Genomic DNA, 19,549 nt, shown 5'->3' on the forward strand with positions numbered 1-19,549 from the left:
ATATGTGAGAGAACAAGTGGATAAAAAATAATATAATATATATTTTAAAGGCAATAATGATGTTCTTCATTTAAGACATGTGCAGGTCTTCAAAACAGTTATAGAAAATGCACATTATAATAAAACCATGCATGAATTTCAAAAATTTTTTGCACAAAAATAAGCCCATACTAACTGGCTATAACATGTCTGTGTAGCATCTAGTTTGAGGCACTAAGAAGTATAAGACATCAGCTTGAAAAGAGCCCCTATCAGAGCAACATGAATTCTACCTTTAAATGGAAGAACAAACATAAAACTTACGGTGAAGCTTGGGTGAAAGAATGGCGAAATCACTGACACTTTACAAAAAAGTTTATGGAAGCAGTTCCCCAAAGAAATCAGCAATATGCAATGAATAACTAAGTTTACAAAAGGCCAAGATGATGAAGATGAAGCCCACAGTGGCAGATCATCTACACAGATTTGCAAAGAAAATATTAACCTTGTTCATGCCCTAATTGAAGAGGACCAATGATTAACTGCATAAACAACAGCAAACACATAGACATCTCAGTTGGTTCAGCTTGCACCATTCTGACTCAAAAATTAAAGGTGAGCAAACTTTCACTTGATGGGTACCAAAACCACTGTACCCAGATCAGCTGCAGACATGGGCACAGCTTTGAATGAAAATTTTAAACAAGTGGGATAAAGATTCTAAGTGTTGCTTCAAGGAATTGTAACAGGAGATGAAAAAAGGCTTTGCCAGTACAATCCTGAAGACAAAGCACAATCTAATTAATGGCTACAAAGAGGTGGAAGCAGCCCAGTCACAGCAAAAGCAGACTCATCAAGAGCTAAGGTCATGGCAACAGTTTTTTGGGGTGCTCAAGGCATTTTGCTTGTTGATTTTCTGGTGGGGGAAGGACAAAGAATAATAACATCTGCTTATTTATGAGACTGTTTTAAGAAAGTCAGCCAAAGATTTAGGAGTAAAACACTCAGGAAAGCTTCACCAGAGTCCTCCACTGTGATAATGCTCCTGCCAATTCTTCTCAACAAACAAGGCCAATTTTGTGAGTTTCCTTGGGAATCATTAGGCATCTAATGATTCTGATTTGGCTCCCTCTGACTTCTTTTTGTTTCCTAATTTTAGAGGGAACAGATTTTTCTTCAGTTAATTATGTGAAAAAAATTGCAGTGACATGGTTAAATTCCCAGGACCCACAGTTCTTTAAGGATGGACTAAATGGCTGGTATCACTTACAAAAGAGCTGGAATTTGATAGAGCTTATGTTGATAAAGTTTATGTTTTATATTTTTACCTTTTCATTCCATTTGCTAATAAACTTTTTGAAGTCTCCTTATCACAATTATCAAAGCTATGTAATATCTATTTAAAAATAAAAAGCATAAAGACAAAATATAAAAAGAATAAAATAAAGATTTTATCTATTTTAAGAATTTAATTCAATGACAGGAAGAGAAAATACCCTCGAATCAAAAGCACATCCCTGATTTACAGAAGGGATCAGAATAAAACCATATGCACACCTCATACACACAAAGAGGCATTAAAAGACAGTAAGTTTTTAAACATCCATTTACAATTTAAAAATATAGAATAGTCTATACATCTTAGTTTGGGAAGGAAGATAAATTTCATTTCTGGAGAAATGAAGTCTATTATTATAATAACATATATTTTTTGAATGTTCAAAGTTCCAATTAAAGGTAGCATTAATTCTCACAATGAAAGTAATATAATAGAAGGAAAATATAATTAACGTCACTAATATTTATATTATACATTTAGAAACTGGACAAATATATAAGAAATACAGATATACCTCATTTTATCACACTTCACAGTTTCCACTCTTATATTTTAACAAATTGAAGGTGTGTGGCAAGGTTGCATCAAGCAAATCTATTGGCATCATTTTTCCAACAGCACTAGCTCACTTTGTGTCTCTCTGTCACATTTTGGTAATTCTCCCAATACTTGAAATTTTTCATTATTGCTATATGTGTTATGGTGATCTATGATCAGTGATCTTTGATGTTACTATTTTAATTGTTTTAGAGCACCACAAACTGCCCACATAAGACAACAAACTTAATTGATAAATGTTGTGTGTGATCTGGCTGCTCCACTAACCAGCCATTCTCCCCATTCTCTCTCCTTTTCCTTGGACCCCCATTCCCTGAGACACATTAATTGAGGTTGATCAATAACCCTACAATGGCCTCTTACTGTTCAAATGAAAGGAAGATTTGCAAGACTCCCACTTTATATCAAAAGCTAGAAATGATTAAGTTTAATGAGGAAGACAGGTTGAAAGCTGAGAAAGGCTGAAAGCCAAGCACCTTATGCCAGTTAGCCAAGTTGTGAATGCAAAGGAAAAGTTGTTTTTTGTTTTGTTTCATTTTGTTTTTGAGGCGGAGTTTCACTCTCATCACCCAGGCTGAAGTACAATGGTGCGATCTCAGCTCACTGTCTCCCAGGTTCAATCGATTCTCTTGCCTCAGCCTCCTAAGTAGCTGGAATTACAGGAGTGCACCACCACACCCAGCTAATTTTTGTATTTTTAGTAGAGATGGAGTTTTCACCATGTTAGCCAGGCTGGTCTCGAACTCCTGATCTCAGGTGATCTGTCGGCCTTGGCCTCCCAAAGTGCTGGGATTACAGGTGTGAGTCACTGTGCCCAGCTGAAAAGCTCTTGAAAGAAATTAAAAGTTCTACTCCAGTGAGCACATAAATGTTAAGAAAGCAAACAGCCTTAGTGCTGATATGAAGAAAGTTTTAGTGGTCTGGATAGAAGATCAAACCAGCCACAACCATTCCAGATGAGGCTGGTTCATGAGGTTTAAGAAAAAGCCATCTCCATTACATAAAAGTGCAAGATGAAGCAGCAAGTCTGGTGGAGAACCCATAGCAAGAAAACCAGAAGATCTAGCTAAGATAATTGATGAAGGCAGCTATACTAAACAACAGATTTTCAGTGGAGACAAAACAGCCTTCAATTGGAAGAAAATGCCATCTAGAATTTTCATAGCTTGAGAAGTCAATTCTTGGCTTCAAAGCTTCAAAGGACAGGGTGACTCTCTTATTAGTGGCTAATTCAGCTGGTGACATTAAGTTGAAGACAATGCTCACTAACCATTGTGAAAATCACAGGGCCCTTCAGAAGTATGTTAAATCTACCCTTCCTCTTCCTATGCTCTATAAATGGAAAAAGAAAACCTGGATGACAGCACATCTGTTTACAACTTGGTTTACTGAGTATTTTAAGCACACTGTTAGGACATACTGCTCAGGGAAAAAAAAAATCCTTTAAAAGCATTACTGCTTATTGACAAGGTACCTGGCCACCCAAGAGCTCTAATGGAGATGTACAATGAGATTTAATGTTGTTTTCATGTCTGTAACACAACCTCCATTCTGCAGCTCACGGAACAAGGAGTAATTTTGACTTTCAAGTCTCATTATTTAAGAAATACACTTGATAAGGCTATAGCTGCCATAGACATGGCTTCCTCTGATGGATCTGGGCAAAATAAATTGAAAAACTTCTGGAAAGGATTTACCATTGTAAATGCCATTAAGAACATGTATTCATAGAAGAGGGTCAAAGTAACAACATTAATGGGAGTTTGGAAGAAGTTAATTCCAACTCTCCTAGATGTCTTTGAGAAGTTCAAGACCTCAGTAGAGGAAGGAACAGCCAATGTTGTCGAAATAGCGAGAAAACTAGAATTAGAGGTAGAGCCTGAAGATGGAACTAACTTGTGGCAATCTCAGTACAAAACATGAAGAGATGGGAGGGGCTTATGATGAGTGGGCAAAGACAATGGCTTCTTGAGACAGAATTTACTCCTGGTGAAGATGCTGTGAACACTGCTGAAATGACAGCAAAATAATTAAAATATTACATAGGCTTAGTTGATAAGGCAGTGGTAAGGTTTGAGAGGATTGACTCCAATTTTGAAAGAAGTCCTACTGTGAGTAAAAGGCTAACAAAAAGCATCACATTGAACAGAGAAATCATTCAAGAAAGGAAGACTCAATCAGTGGGTAAACTTTATTGTCGCCTTACTTCAAGACATTGACACAGACACCTCCACATTCAGCAACCTCCATCCTGATCAGCCAGTAGCCATCAACATCTAGGCAATACCCTCCACCTGCCAAAAGATTAGGAATTGCTGAAAGCTCAGATGCTCGACAGCATTCTTTAGCAATAAAATTTTTTAAATTAAGGTGTATACAGTGTGCTTTTAGATATAACACTATTGCACACTTAACAGACTACAGTACAATGTAAGCTTAACTTTTATATGTACTAAGAAAACAAAAATTTCATGTGACTCACTTTATTAGGATAGTTGCTTAATGCAGGGGTCTAGAGCCAAACCTGCAATGTCTCTGATGTATGCCTGTATAATCTTAGTCCAAAATCATTAAACTTGGTTTAATCAACAGCTTATATCCAAAGAAAAAGAGATCGTATAAAATCATGTAAAAAATGCACACTCTCAATAAATTTCATAAAACATATTTGAGATAAAATTCAAATATCATAAAATCCACTCACTTAAAGTATATAAGTCTTTAGACTATTCACAGAGAAATATGATAGTTATGCAACTACTACTGCAATCTAAGTTTAAAATGTATGTATTTTTGAAACAGGGTCTCGTGCCTTCTGCTCGCTACAGCCTCAATATCCTGGGCTCAGATGATCCTTCCACTTCAGCCTCTCAAATAGCTGGGACTACAGGTGTGTACCCAGCTAATTTTTGTATTTTTTTTGTAGAAATGGGGTTTTTCCATATTGCCAGGCTTGTCTCAAACTTCTGGGCTCAACTGGTCCACCTGCCTCAGCTTCCCAAAGTGCTGAGATTACAGGTGTGAGCCACGTGCTTGGCCTAAAATATTTTCATCCTCCTAAACAAAACTATGTACCATGTATCTATCAGCAGTCACTCCATACTGTTCCCTCACCCACCTCTACACTGAAGCAAGCAATAATCTATTTTCTGCCTCTGCAGATTTACCTGTCCTAAAGATGTCATATAAATGGAATCACACAGTATACGGTCTTTGTGACTGGCTTTTGTTCACATAATATGTTTTCAGGGTTCATCCATGCTGTAGTATGTATCTGTATTTCATTTCTTTATATTGCTGAATAATATTCCATTGTATGGATACAGCATATATTGTTTATCCATTCATCAGTTGATAGACATCTGAGCTGTTACCCACTTTTTGGCTACTATGGGTAATAAGATGGACTGGTGTTTTCATTTCTCTTGGGTATATTCCTAGGAGTGAAATTACTGCTTCATATAGTTTGACATTTTGAGGAACTGTTGAACGGTGTTTCACAGCAACTGCACCATTTCACCTTCCACTGGCAATCAATGAGGGTTCCAATCACTCTGCATCCTTGCTCACACTTATTACTGGCTGTCTTGTCTACTGTAGTTAGCTTGGTAGGTGTGAAACAGGATCTTACTTAGTTTTGATTTGTGTTTCCTTAATGATTTATGATACTGAGCATCTTTTCACGGGCTTATTGGCCATTTGCCTATCTTCATTGGAGAAATGTCTCTTCAGATCTGTTGTCCATTTTTAAGTTGGCTTGTCTTTTTAATATTGAGTTGTAACAGTTCTTTACATATTCAGAATACAAGTCCCTTATCAGATATAACATACTCAGAATACAAGTCCCTTATCAGATACATAACTTGCAAATATTTTCTCCTATTCTGTCTTTTTCACTTTCTTGATTGCACTATGTACAGCACAAGTGTTTCATTTTGATGTAGTTTAATTTATTTATTCTTTTGTCACTGTGCTTTTAGTGTCATGTTTAAGAAACCAAGGTCTATTCCAAGAGTTTTATAGTTTTAAATCTTACATTTAGGTCTATGATCTATTTTGAGTTAATTTTTGTGTATAGCATAAGGGTCCAACTTCATTCTTTTGCATTTGTAAATACTCAGTTGTCCTAGCACACAGTCTGGCTTTGTCGCCCAGGATGGAGTGCAGTGGGGTGATCTCGGATTACTGCAACCTCCACTGTCCAGGCTCAAGCCATCCTACCACCTCAGCCTCCCAAGTAGCTAGGACTACAGATGCGCACCACCACACCTGGCTAATTTTTATATTTTTTGTAGAGATGGGGTTTCACCATGTTGCCCAGGATGGTCTCAAACTCATGAGCTCAAGCACTCTGCCCGCCTCGGCCTCCCAAAGTGCTGGGATTACAGGCATTGAGCTATCGTGCCTGGCTGAAAAGACTATTCTTTGCCCACTGATGTGTCTTAATGTCCTTGTCAAAAGTAAATTGATCATAAGGCTGGGCACGGTGACTCACACCTTTAATCCCAGCACTTTGGGAGACCAAAGCAGATGGATCACCTGAGGTCAGGAGTTTGAAAACAGCCTGGCCAACATGGTGAAACCCCATCTTCACTAAAAATACAAAAATTAGCCGGACATGGACTCACACACCTGTAGTCTCAGCTACTTGGGAGGCTGAGGCAAGAAAATTGCTTGAACCTGGGAGGTGAAGGTTGCAGTGAGCTGAGATCATGCCACCGCACTTAGCCTGGGCAATAGAGCAAGACTCCATTTCAAAAAAAAAAAAAAAAAAGTAAATTGGTCATAAATGTAAGATTTTTTTTTTAATTCTCACTGATCCATATGTCTGTTCTTATGCTCATACCACACTGTCTTGATTGCTTTGTAGTAAGTTTTGAAAGTAGAAAGTGGAGTTTTCTTTTTCTACTTTCTATTGTTTCCTTCTTTTTCAATATTATTTTGGCTATTTTTGGTCCTCTGAGTTTAGGATTAGTTTGTTAATTTCTACAAAAAAATAATGCTATGACTGTGACACTGCATTCAATCTGTAGCTCAATTAGGAAAGTATTGCCATTTAATGATATTGAGAGTTCTGATACAAAACATGGGATATCTTCTCAGCAGTGTTTTTAAAACTGCCTTTAAACTGCTTTAATTTGTATCATTATGGAAATAAAAATAAGCACACAATACTATGGGTTATAATACTGATTGCAGACACCACATGCAAAATAATGAGTAATTATACTCTGTTCCCCTATTTCTTGAGAATTTCTCATCATTTAAGAGCTACACAGAGCTGTTCATAGTCCTTGATTTTAACAATGCTACCACTGGAGCTATAATCTAATAAGAAACTAAAAATATATATACTGAAATATTTATTGCAGTACTTGATATCACATTGAAATATTGGGAAACAGTCAAATATCCCAGCCACAATTTCCCAACCACAGGAAAATATCAAATTATTAACACAAGGGAAATCTAAGTAGTCTGCCTGCATATCAATTATTTATTTTAAAAACTATGTTAATACTTGTAAACATCAGATTTGTAAACAAAATGAAGAAAGTCTCTCTCGTATGTATAAAGATTATGAAATAATTTTAAGTAAAACAGCTCAGTTTGTAAATATCACTAAGTTACTTTTATGATGTTGCTTAAAATCTTAAAATAATTATATATGTGTTTTGAAATGAGAGGATCTTCTTGTCACCTGTGGCATGCAGAAGGACACTCTGCGACAACCCACTTACTTACATGCAATTCAGCACTAATGCTGCTGAGTAGCAGAATCAGTTTAGCAATATTGCTATAAAGGTCACCTAGCAATAGATTATGCTTTTGCCCCCTACCTACCCTTAGGACTATGTAGGCAAGGGAAAGCTCATCCTCTTAGGCACACATAATAAGCTTAGGGATATAAATCAATATTAACCTTCTACTTGCTTTTCAACCAAACAGATAGATAGGGTTAAAAGGACAGCAAGTGTATTAGGGTTACTAACATCTTCTCATTCTGATGGACAGTCATTAAGCCACACAATATGGATTTATCTCACTGGAAAGTGAGATACAAATACATCCTCCATCTCCTCTACACCAAATTAGATCAATCTCCCATTTTGTATACTTCTAAGAATAAACAGAAACCTTCTTTTTTGGTGCCTGAACATTAACAGAACTACGTAGAATGGAGGAAGAAAAGACTACAATTAACAGAACTTCAGGGAATTATTTCTCTTCCTGCATTGCCTTTTTCCTGATCCTATAAATAAAAACATTACATCATGCTGACAAGGCATGCTGTTCTAAATACAAGAGGCAGCTTTGCCCTTCAACAGATGCAAAGAAACACAACCACCAAACAGCTCTGATAATGTCGACATACCCCAGAGACGGGGGCAGGGCACAGGCCCTACTGCACTGGTCCTATTCTCCACGACTCCCCAGGGTCTCCCTGTTCTTTCCTCTATCTGATAAATAAATCGCCAAAGGGGTCAACGTCTTCTCTCCTGTCACTCTGGAATTTAAACAGCTGATCTGGCCCCCTCCTTAGGAGATCATTCTCTTATTTCAAGGATCAAGAAAATTTTGCAACTTCTTTGGAACTGACTTCAGAAACACACTTAGGTGCCACAGGAAAAGTAAATAGTCCTTGATAACCAACTTCATTTCTTAACAAAGAAATGACATAGAGCAATAGATTTTCTACCAGTAGCCTCATCTATTCATTCAACAAACATACATTGAAGGGCAGTCCTGTGCTAGGCCCAGATTTTGGTTTCCAAAAAACAAACCCAAGGTTTTAAAATGTCAGCATGCAGGATATTCACAACGTATGGGCTCAAGCTCAGGAGACAGTTTCAAAATAAAGGTAAGGAGTTCGAGACCAGCCTAGCCACCATGGTGAAACCCCGTCTCTACTAATAATACTAAAATTACCCAGGCATGGTTGTGCATGCCTGTAATCCCAGTTACTCAGAAGGTTGTGAGAGGAGAATCTCTTGAACCCGGGAGGCAAAGGTTGCAGTGAGTTTACAGAAAACTACTTTCATTCATTTGAATATCTGAACACTTATTTAGAGGTACATAATATTAAAAATTAGTTACATTACTAAATAGTTACACCACATAAGGTGTGTGTGTGAAAGTATCTATTTACAGAAAACCAGATTTTTACGTGTCACATACAAAGTAGATTGGTAAAGCTGAAAAGGAAAAAAGTTGTGTAAATCTGTATTGCTTAAAGAAAAAAGAACAGAGAGAACTGAAAACAGTTTATGAAAATATAGAGTTGTCCCTAATACTGTCAAAATAATAAAAAAAAATACTCATTAATTGCTTGTATCTTAAGGGACATAACACTACCATGGGTTTAACTGGATGAAAATTAAGTGAACATTAAAAGAACATTGTTGTGCCTGAACATTAACAGAACCACATAGGATGGAGGAAGAAAAGAATACAGAAATTCAGAATTATAACTACCAATAAAAATTGAGATTCCCAGGCTGGGTGCAGTAGCTCACACCTATAATCCCAGCACTTTGGGAGGCCAAGGTGGGTGGATCATCTGAGGTCAGGAGTTCGAGACCAGCCTGGCCAACATGGCGAAACCCCACCTCTACTAAAAATAAAAAAATTAGCCAGGTGTGGTGGTGGGGGCCTGTGATCCCAGCTACTTGGGAGGCTGAGGCAGGACAATTGCTTGAACCTGGGAGGCGGAGGTTGCAGTGAGCAGGGATCACACCATTGCACTCCAACCTGGGCAACAGAGCAAGATTCCATCTCAAAAAAAAAAGAAAATTGAGATTCCCATATAATTCATTGGTTAGCCTCCTAAACATTGTTTGCATTGTGGAAATTCAGGGAAAAGTAAATAGCTGTATAGTACTTACATCTTTTATAGCTACACCCATGCCCAATTTTGCCAATCACAGGCCTTGTTTATTGACAGCTCTCAACACAAAACAAATTATTTTTTTCCAAAAGAAAGAAAAAAATGAAAATGAAAATGAAAATTTGATACATGACTTCTCAGGCTTAAGCACTCAGTAGGAATAATAACCACGATCACACTATTATTTTGACAGCGTTTGCCACATGCTAGGTACTGTAATTGCACATTCATTCCCCCCAGCAATGTAGTAAGTCACATGGGAGGGGTCAAGGAAGACAGGATCAGTAGTAAGGACAACACGAGTGGGCAGAGAAGGTTCAAGGTGGGATGCTTTAGACACACAACGGGGAGAAGCAGAGGCAGCGAGGCAAGGGAATTCTTTCTGCAGTTTGGTGAAGAGGATCCTGTGCAAATGGACCTCACCACCATGGGGTAGCACTTCACTGCAACATCAACTGAGGCTACAACAGAAAACAGTGAAGTCACCACCACGAGGTTTATACAAGCGGCGGCACAGGAGCAGATCTGTGGAAGAAACCCTCCTATGTTCACTCTACAGAGTCCCAAACAACAAAGGGTAAAGTACATAAAAAGTTAACGCTAAAAGAAAAAGTGGGCACTGAACAGGGTTTGAAAATAATGAGTACAGAAGAATGAACACTGACGGGCGCAAACTGAGCTAGTTACCCTGCTTGTTAGCAAGCTTACACAAAAGCAGCTGTTCAAATAATTTCACAGATTCTGAGTCACTGAGGAAACAAAGATGGTGTCATATGATGTGTCTGCCTAAATTAGAGCCCCTAGACCATGTTCTGTGAATACATGCTGATAAAAAGAGCTCAAGAGGCCCTATCTCTAGCCTAAATGCTCACTGAAAAGAAAAAAAAAAATTCCTTGTAAGCAAATTAATTGGAAGGAGTCATGTATGTTTCATAAACTGAGTCAAGGCCTTCGAAGTCTCATGAAAAGCCTTTGGCAAGAGCTTTATCACAGCCTTCCTCATCTGCAAATGAAGGATGACACCTTCATTTCTGATACCTTCCTACACATACCCGGGAAGATCAATGCAACACTGCTGTCTGGGCACCTTGAGGATCATAACAACCATATTTCAAGTTAGTCTTAAAATCTTTTCATCCTCTGCGCCTTTGGGAAGAGCTGCACAGAAACACTCATCATATTTTGTCTGGCCCTAAAGCTACAGCTTACTAAATAACAGGAGTAACAGATCTTGTGTGCTTTTTCTTAAAACTAAATAAGCTGACCCCTTAACTGCGAAGGAGTTCTAGCATCTACCCCTGATTATAATTTTCTACCCCTGATTATAATTACCCCCAAATAGACTATATATCTACTAAGAGCTATAATGTGGACTATGTACCTCCCAAAACCATATTTACAGGAATCTTTTGATAAAACTGTGGCTTCCTTATTTCTAGAACCATCCTGACAATAAGTAATGACTGCTTATTTTTAGTATTCACTCATTTCTTTACAGGATTTAGTCATGGCACAAACTAAAACCATGTCAAAGTAATATTTTTTGGGAAAAAAGTTATTAGCTTAACCAGAAGTTAAGCAATTTTGCTTTAAAATGAAAACTTAACTCAAATGGCAAGCATAACAAAATAGAAGTTCTGATTTTCACATTTCTGTTTAACAACTTCAAAACCCAATTTAGAGCATTCATTTATCAGCAAAATAAAGGGAGAGAATCCTAACAAATTGCCCAGAGCTAAGGTGCCTCACTGCCCTGTTGCATACAATTTAAAATTTTAGGCTTTCACTCCCAGTAAATCTCTGTTAAACACAAAACCCAGTAACATTGTGTTCAAAGCTACTCAGAACTTATGCCTGCCCTTTAAGAAATCTAAATCTAAGAAAGCACTCATCCTGTGGCCAGGCATACTGGCTTACACCTGTAATCTCAGCACTTTGGGAGGCTGAGGCTGGAGCCCAGGAATTTGAGACCAGATTGCCAACATAGGGAGGCCTCATCTCTAAATAAATAAATAAATAAAAAATTAGCCAGGCATGGTGTCACATACCTATAGTCCCACCTACTTGGGAGGCTGAGGTGGGAGGATCACTTGAGCCTGGAAGGTTGAGGCTGCAGTGAGCTATGATTGTACCATGCACTCCAGCCTGGGTGACACAGCAAGACCCTGTCTCAAAAAGGAAAAGAAAAAAAAAAAAGAGCAAGAGAAAAAAGAGAGAAATACAACCAAAGGCTCACGAGCCTATACACAAAGAGAAAGAGTTTTAAGATAATGAGAAGAAAAACAATTTGGACATGGGTTTAAATAATTCAGATCTTGAAGGGCTTTCTGTACTATATCTCAATTTTATTTTATTTTATTTATTTTTGAGATGGAGTCTTGCTCTGTCACCTAGGCTGGAGTGCAGTGGCGCCATCTTGGCTCGCTACAACCTCTGCCTCCTGGGTTAAGGCGATTCTCATGTCCCAGCCTCCCAAGTGGCTGGGATTACAGGCACAGGCCACCATGCCAAGCTAGTTTATTGTATTTTTAGTGGAGACAGGGTTTCACCACGTCGGCCAGTATGGTCTTGAATTCCTGACCTCAGGTGATCCGCCTGTCTTGGCATCCCAAAGTGCTGGGATTACAGGCATGAGCCACCACGCCCGGCCTCTATCTCAATTTTCGATTGCTACTGTAATCTCTAAAACACATCTTCCATACATAAAGGGCTAAGAAAATTGTTCTGCAAAGTCTTCAGATTTAAGGAGTCACTTTATGAAGGAGAAAAACGACTGGGAAAGTAATATCCACTCCATTGCCTGCCCCACCCCCACCTCAAAAAGAACAAATCATTCCTGTGCCATGAAAGCATTTCTAGGCAAAAATCTTCAAAAGGACTCATGGGGGCCGATTTCTCAGAGCACCTGGTTAACTGGAGGACAAATGTTAAAACCACAGACTGATTTGCTGATAACTATTGGTGAGAATGTAGATGGAGCAGCTACTATAACAGCTATCTTACTTTATAGGTATGATTAATTTCTTACATTTCCATTTTTCTATAAATCCTCAAAACCTCAAGCATGCAGATAAAAAGAGATGCAAAGGAGACGCAGATGCCTCCAAAGGCTAGGGCATTGCTGGTTCTGTAGTGAGACAACCCTGGGAGTTAAGCACAGGAAGTTACTTGAAACCCTCTTGGGTCCTTGTTTATTTTTTCTGTAACATGCAGATGACAATTTTGTATCTATGTCACAGGGTTGTTCTGAGGATGAAATGGAAAAGCATGTGTAAAGCTCTTGACACAGTACTGAGCCAAATTAAGCACATGAAAATGTGATAAAAGCTCCTAATATTTCAAAGCTCATGTTGCCCTGATATTGAAGGCAGTAGCTTTTTTCTAAGTCAATTGTTAGCCAAGATCAAAGTTTAGAAAGAGATCATTAGTAACTCGGAGAGGAAAAAATTATATTTTGTGTTTTTCAGCTCAGCCACTAAATAATGTTCACGTGCCTTAGGCTGGAAGTGCACCAATCCTGTGTCATTAGCCATGAGGAATCTTACCACTGCTTCGCCCACATCTTCGAACAGAAGGTAACTGACTAACATCCTGGGCTCCTGGAAGAGTCTCCCCTAGCAATGATGCAAGGAAAGGCAAAAGAACAAAATGCTCCCGGGCCCTGTGACATTCTGGCTCGTTTTGATACCAGTCCTCAAGTGAGGATCAGAGATTTGATTATTGGAGGCTTTATTTTAAAAAGATGAGGAAGGTACAGTACCTCTAGTCGTTGTATCCGTCCCTTGAAAAACATAAAGAGGGAAGAGTTTGGATAAGCAGCTTCTTTTTTAAGGAGAATTTCCTTAGCTTCATCCAGGCCTGCCTTGTTATCACTGCCATCCAAGGCAAAAAACGGGCGGACTACAGTATGATACCAGAGCAGAGCTAATCTAGAGGAAGAGGGGGAGAAACATTGAGCGCATAACTTTTCTTATATTATTTCCACCTTTCAAAAATTCAGTCTGTGTTTTTCCAATACTATTTTTTCCAAAAACCTTACTATGCAGTCTTTGAAGAAGTAAAATCAGAGTGTCTTTCCCCATTTTAATGGTAATATTTGGAAAACTGCAACTTTAGCACAATATATAAATTAGAATACACTCTTCCTCAGGGGAGAGAAAATGCTCTAACAGTAGCATTTAGCTTTTCTCAGCTTTCTAGACAGATCACTGAAGAGGTGACTGACATAAATCTCTGAATTCTATACTTTACTCATCAATGCACCAATCAGAAATGGTAACTGGTCACCAGGAAATTTACTGTCTCCTTGTAATAAAAGCTTTATTTATTTATTTATTTATTTTTGGCAAAGGAAAATGTTTTCTCTTGTGTTCACAATAGTTAGGGTGTAAGCCTAGAATTTAACTGTAATATCATGTACAAATAAAAAGGTCAAAGGAAAAAGAAAATTTTCAAAAGGAATAAATTTAAATATAGAACCACAGACACAAGTTATACTAAGTTGGGTTAAAATAAGTGAGAGGATAAGACAAAGGGCCCTCTCTCTGGCCTCTAAAGATGCTCAATTTAAAAAACAAGCAAATAAATAAATTACTTCAGATTCCCTTGCCCCAAACTCATTACTTTAAAAAAAAAAAGTCTATGTTAAACTAGGTAAACAAAACAGAGTCATTGGGATTTAATTTAATAAACAGACAAAAATGTTTAGCATGTCAAATGTTTTTATGTAAATGCATACTCTTGTATGCTTATAAATTTGGTTCTCTTACGGAGCTCATACAAATTACATTATAAATTCTATTCATTTCTTTATCAGAGATAAGCATAAAATAATATTAAGATATAAACAAATGATCACCAGTTAACAAACCTGTTAATTCAAATTAATAAAGGACAACTGTGTAATTTAATGAGTTTAGGGAGGCAAATTTTTTTTAATGAAAAATTAATGATATTTTAAATAGCTATTAGTTGATTTAGAGTTAACATCCAAATTTCTCAGTACTGACACAAGTAGAAATAGAGGTAAGGTCCTCTGTGATATCAACATTTTCTGGGGAAAATTTTGACAAGTGCTATACTGTTAGACAAAGAACATCTGGTACTTGCAAAATTATTCAATTTGCAAATGGTAGCTACTTGCCAGACTAAAACAAACAGACAAAAATCACATCACTTTTAACTGATGTAGAAATGAGTGGATTCTTGTTCTAGATAGTTCTAACAGCTTCCCCATGCTCTCCTGCTTAAATAATTATTACTTAAGTTTACACCGAGGAACATGACATGACTCAGTTTAGTGGAAGAGCATAAAATATCCATGATTTTGATATTTGGACTCATAAGATACAAATTTGATAAACTTTTTCTGTGGTTCTGAAATTTTTATTCTTACAAAGAATCCTCATATTGAGTAATTTTCCTTGATGATTCAGGATGGTTTCTTATATGTGGCGTGGATATTTTAGCAGGGCAGTTTAAAATATACATTTCTCCTGTGTTTTAGGCGCAGTCTTACTGCTAATTCTTATGCCTGTATATGGCTGGAAATATCCGTTTCTAGATTCTAAATAGAAAGGGTTTCTGAATGCTGTATACACACATCATTTTAATGCTGTAAGTTGAATGTACACCTTGACAACCATTCTGCTAGATAACTCCGGTTTTTTTAGAGCCATATATTTCTCGTTAGAGCACGAACTCCCATTCACTATGGAATATCGAAACGCAGCTTTTAGAAGGAACGACTTTGTAACTTGCTACAAGTAAACATAGAGGGAACTTCCTAACTTGAACGAAGACGCAGCTGAGCAGTTTGAAATATACTTTTCTCCTGTGTTTTAGACACAGTCTGACTGCTAATACTTATATGCCTGTGTATGGCTGGAAATATCCATTTGCAGATTCTCCATGAAAGGAGTTTCTGAACTGCTGTATACACACATCAGTTTAACTCTGTAAGTTGAATGTACACCTTGACAACCATTCTGCTAGATAGCTCCGTTTTAGTTTTAGAGTCAGATATTTCTCTTTAAAGACTCTGCACCCATTCACTCTGGAATATCCAATCGCAGCTTGTAGAAGAAAAGCGTTTCTAACTTGTTGAATCTAGTCATAGATGCTACTTCCTAAGGTGAACCAACACCCTGCGGAGCAGTTTGAAATATACTTTTCTCCTGTATTTTAGACGCAGTCTTACTGCTAATTCTCATATGCCTGTATATGACTGATAATATACTTTTCTACATTCTCCAAAAAAGGGTTTCTGAACTGCTACATACACAGATCAGCTTAACACTGTAAGTTGAATGTACACCTTCACAAGCATTCTGCTAGATGGCTCTTCATTTGTTTTAGAGCCACGTGTTTCTCATTACAGCATATATCCCCATTCACTGTGAAATATCTCAATGCAGCTTTTAGAACAAACGTGTTTCTAACTCACAGGATCTAAACATAGATACAACTTCTAAATGTGAACAAAGACACAGCAGAGGAGTTTGAAATACACGTTTCTCCGGCGTTTTAGACGAAGTCTTACTGCTAAGTCTTATATGCCTGTATATGGCTGTAATATCAGTTTATACATTCTCCAAAGAAAGAGTTTTAGAACTGCTACATACACACATCAGATTAACCCTGTAACTTGAATGTACACCTTGACAACTTTTCTGCTAGATAGCTCCGTTTTTGTTTTAGACACAGATGCTTCTCATTGTAGTGTTTATTTCCAATCGCTCTGGAATATCCAAAGGCAGCTTTTAGAAGAAACGTCTTTCTTACTTGCTGAATCTAAACATATATGCAACTTCGTAAGGTGAACGAACACATAGAGGAGCAGTTTGAAAGATACATTTCATCTGTGTTTTAGACGCCATCTTACTGCTAATTCTTATATATGACTGAAATATCTGTTTGTGGATTCTCCAAGGCAAGGGTTTCTGAACTCCTACATTCAAAAATCAGTTTAACTCTCTATGCTGAATATACACGTTGAGAATCATTCTGCTAGATAGCTCCGTTTTTGTTTTAGAGCCAGATATTTCTCATTACACCCTGTACTCCCATTCACTCAGGAATATTCAAACGCAGATTTTAGAAGAAGCGTGTTTCTAACTGGCTGAACGTACACATAGATGCAACTTCCTAAGGTGAACGAACACACAGCAGAGCACTTTGAAAGATACGTTTCACCTGTGTTTTATACAGAATATTAATGCTAACTCTTACATACATCTTTATGGATGGAAATATCTGTTTCTAGATTCTCCAAAAGGAGGCTTTCTCAACTGATACATTTACACATCAGATTAACTCTGTAAGTTTAATATACACCTTGTCAATCATCCCGATAGATAGTTCCGTTTTCATTTTAAAGCCAGTTATTTCTCATTACACCCTATACTCCCATTCACTCTGGAATATCCAAACGCAGCTTTTAGAAGAAACGTGTTTCTAACTCGCTGAATCTAAACACAGATGCAACTTCCTAAGGTGAACGGACACACAGCAGAGCAGTTTGAAAGACACATTTCACCTGTGCTTTAGACGGAATCTTAACGCTAATTCTTATATACCTCTTTATGGATGGAAATATCTATTTCTAGATTCTACAAAGAAAGGCTTTTTCAACTGATACACACACACATCAGTTTAACTCTGTAACTTGATTGTGCACCTTGACACCCATTCTGCTAGATAGCTCGGTTTTTGTTTTAGAGCCAGATATTTCTCATTACAGCCTATACTCCCATTGACTATGGAATATCCAAACGCAACTTTTAAAAGAAACCTGTTTCTAACTCGCTGAATCTAAACATAGATTCAACTTGTTAAGGTGAACGAACACAAAGCAGAGCAGTTGAAATATGTGTTTCTCCTGTGTTTTATACGAGGTCTTACTGCTAATTCTTACATGCCTGTATATGGCTGTAAATATCTGTTTCTAGATTATCCAAAGAAAGGGTTTCTGAACTGCTGCCCACACACATCAGTTTAACTCTGTAAGTTGATTGTACACCTTGACAACCATTCTGCTAGATACCTCCGTTTTTCTTTCAGAGCCAGATATTTCTCATTACAGCCTAGGCTCCCATTCACTCTGGAATATCCAAACGCAGCTTTTAGAAGAAACGTGTTTCTAACCCGCTGAATATAAACATAGACGCAACTTCCTAAGGTGAACAAACACAAACCAGAGCAGTTTGAAATCTACGTTTTTGGAGGATCCAAAATGGCCATTTAGGAACAGCTCAGGATTGCAGCTCCCAGTGAAAGTGCAGAAAGTGAGTGGACGCCACATTTTATTGCCAGCAGACTAGGAAATTCCCAGCCAGAGGGGCTCCACAGGACACCAGCACAGCTGTTTCGGCCAGCACAGCTGTGCTGGCCGGCACCCCTGCTTTACCCTGCGCGGCTGCTTTGTTGGTGCCCCAGAGCAGCGGTTCTCCGGTTCTCCTTACAAAATACACCGGTCCGGGTGCCCTTTTGGCTGGTGATTGGAGCCACAGGAAGTCGCCCATTCATTTGTTTATAAAGGGGACTGAGCAGGGAACCAGGACAGTAGATTCCATGGCAAAAAATAAAAATAAAAAAAAGCACCACAAACCTCAGTGCCACTGTTTCAGCCAGTGCAGTGAGTGGCCACAGGGGAAAACAAACAGACCCCAGCGCCTCTTCAACAGGCGACTGGAAAACCAACTTAGAAAACCCTCTGAGGCAGGGAGCCAGGCGATCAGGCTTGTCTGGTCCCACCCCCACAAAAGAACAGCAACCAATAACTATTGATTGAGAGTTTCACGGCAAGCGCAGCTGAACCCGGGATGGTCCAGCTCTGTGGGGGAGGGGCGTCCACCATTACCAAGGCAGCCCGCCATGACGGAGGTAGTCGGCCATTACTGAGGCAGCCCGCCGTTGCCAAGGCAACCCTCCATTGCTGAGGCAGCCCGCCATTGCCAAGGCAACCTCCCACAGCAGAGAAACTCCACCTCAACAGAGACAGGCCACCATTGCCAAAGCTACACCCATATAAACAGGACTGCAGGGAAGTTCACTCTGCAGCTGGGGGGAGCCCACATCAGCTCAGCAAACCTCTACAGGCAGACAGTGACTAGGCTGCCTCCTTGCTGGGCAGGGAAGGTCTGAAGGAAAAAAAAAAAAGGAAGGCAGCAGCATAATGGAACTCATAAATAAAGCCCTAAATCCCTGGGACAGAGCACCTGGGAACAAAAAGCAGTTTATGAGTTCTGCTGCAGCAGACCTAAACGTACCTGCCCAGCAGCTCTGAATGAACAATAACAGAGCTCACAGCTCACCATTTGAGCTCCTATAAAGAAGAGACCGTCTGCTCAAGCAGCTCCCTGACCCCTATATATCCAAAGAGACACCTCATAAAGGAGAGATCAGATGGACACTAGGCGGGTATCCATCTGAGACAAATATAGCAGAAGAAGAAAACTGGTAACAACCCTTACTGTTCAGCAGTTGCTGCAGGTGAACCCCAGGCAAGCAGCGCCTGGAGTGAAAATCAGCAGACCTACAGCAGAGGGGCCAGGCTGTCAGAAGGAAAACCAAGAAACAGAAATAACCTCATCATCAACAAACAGAAAGTCAATCTGAAAGGTTTGAGACCCAATCTGAAAGCCAGCAACTACAAAGTGGACAAGTGGATAAATCCTTAAAGATGGGAACAAACCAGCGCAAAAAGGATGAAAACACCCGAAACGAGAACACCTCTCCTCCTAAAAGGGATCACAACTCCTCACCAGCAAGGGAACAAGGTTGGA

At 38.7% G+C, this 19,549-nt stretch overlaps 1 protein-coding gene across 1 annotated transcript in view; it reads right to left on the bottom strand.

The window, feature by feature from the left end:
- Positions 1-19,549, bottom strand: part of TTC39C (tetratricopeptide repeat domain 39C) — a 125,225-nt gene that overhangs the window by 35,025 nt on the left and 70,651 nt on the right. The window contains exon 6 of the mRNA XM_017498543.2: positions 13,525-13,693. Within this exon, the coding sequence (XP_017354032.1) occupies positions 13,525-13,693 (169 nt within the window). The remainder of the gene's footprint in view (positions 1-13,524; positions 13,694-19,549) is intronic.

The sequence above is a fragment of the Cebus imitator genome, unplaced genomic scaffold, assembly GCF_001604975.1.
Source record: "Cebus imitator isolate Cc_AM_T3 unplaced genomic scaffold, Cebus_imitator-1.0 Scaffold12, whole genome shotgun sequence".
NCBI classification, from domain to species: domain Eukaryota; kingdom Metazoa; phylum Chordata; class Mammalia; order Primates; family Cebidae; genus Cebus; species Cebus imitator.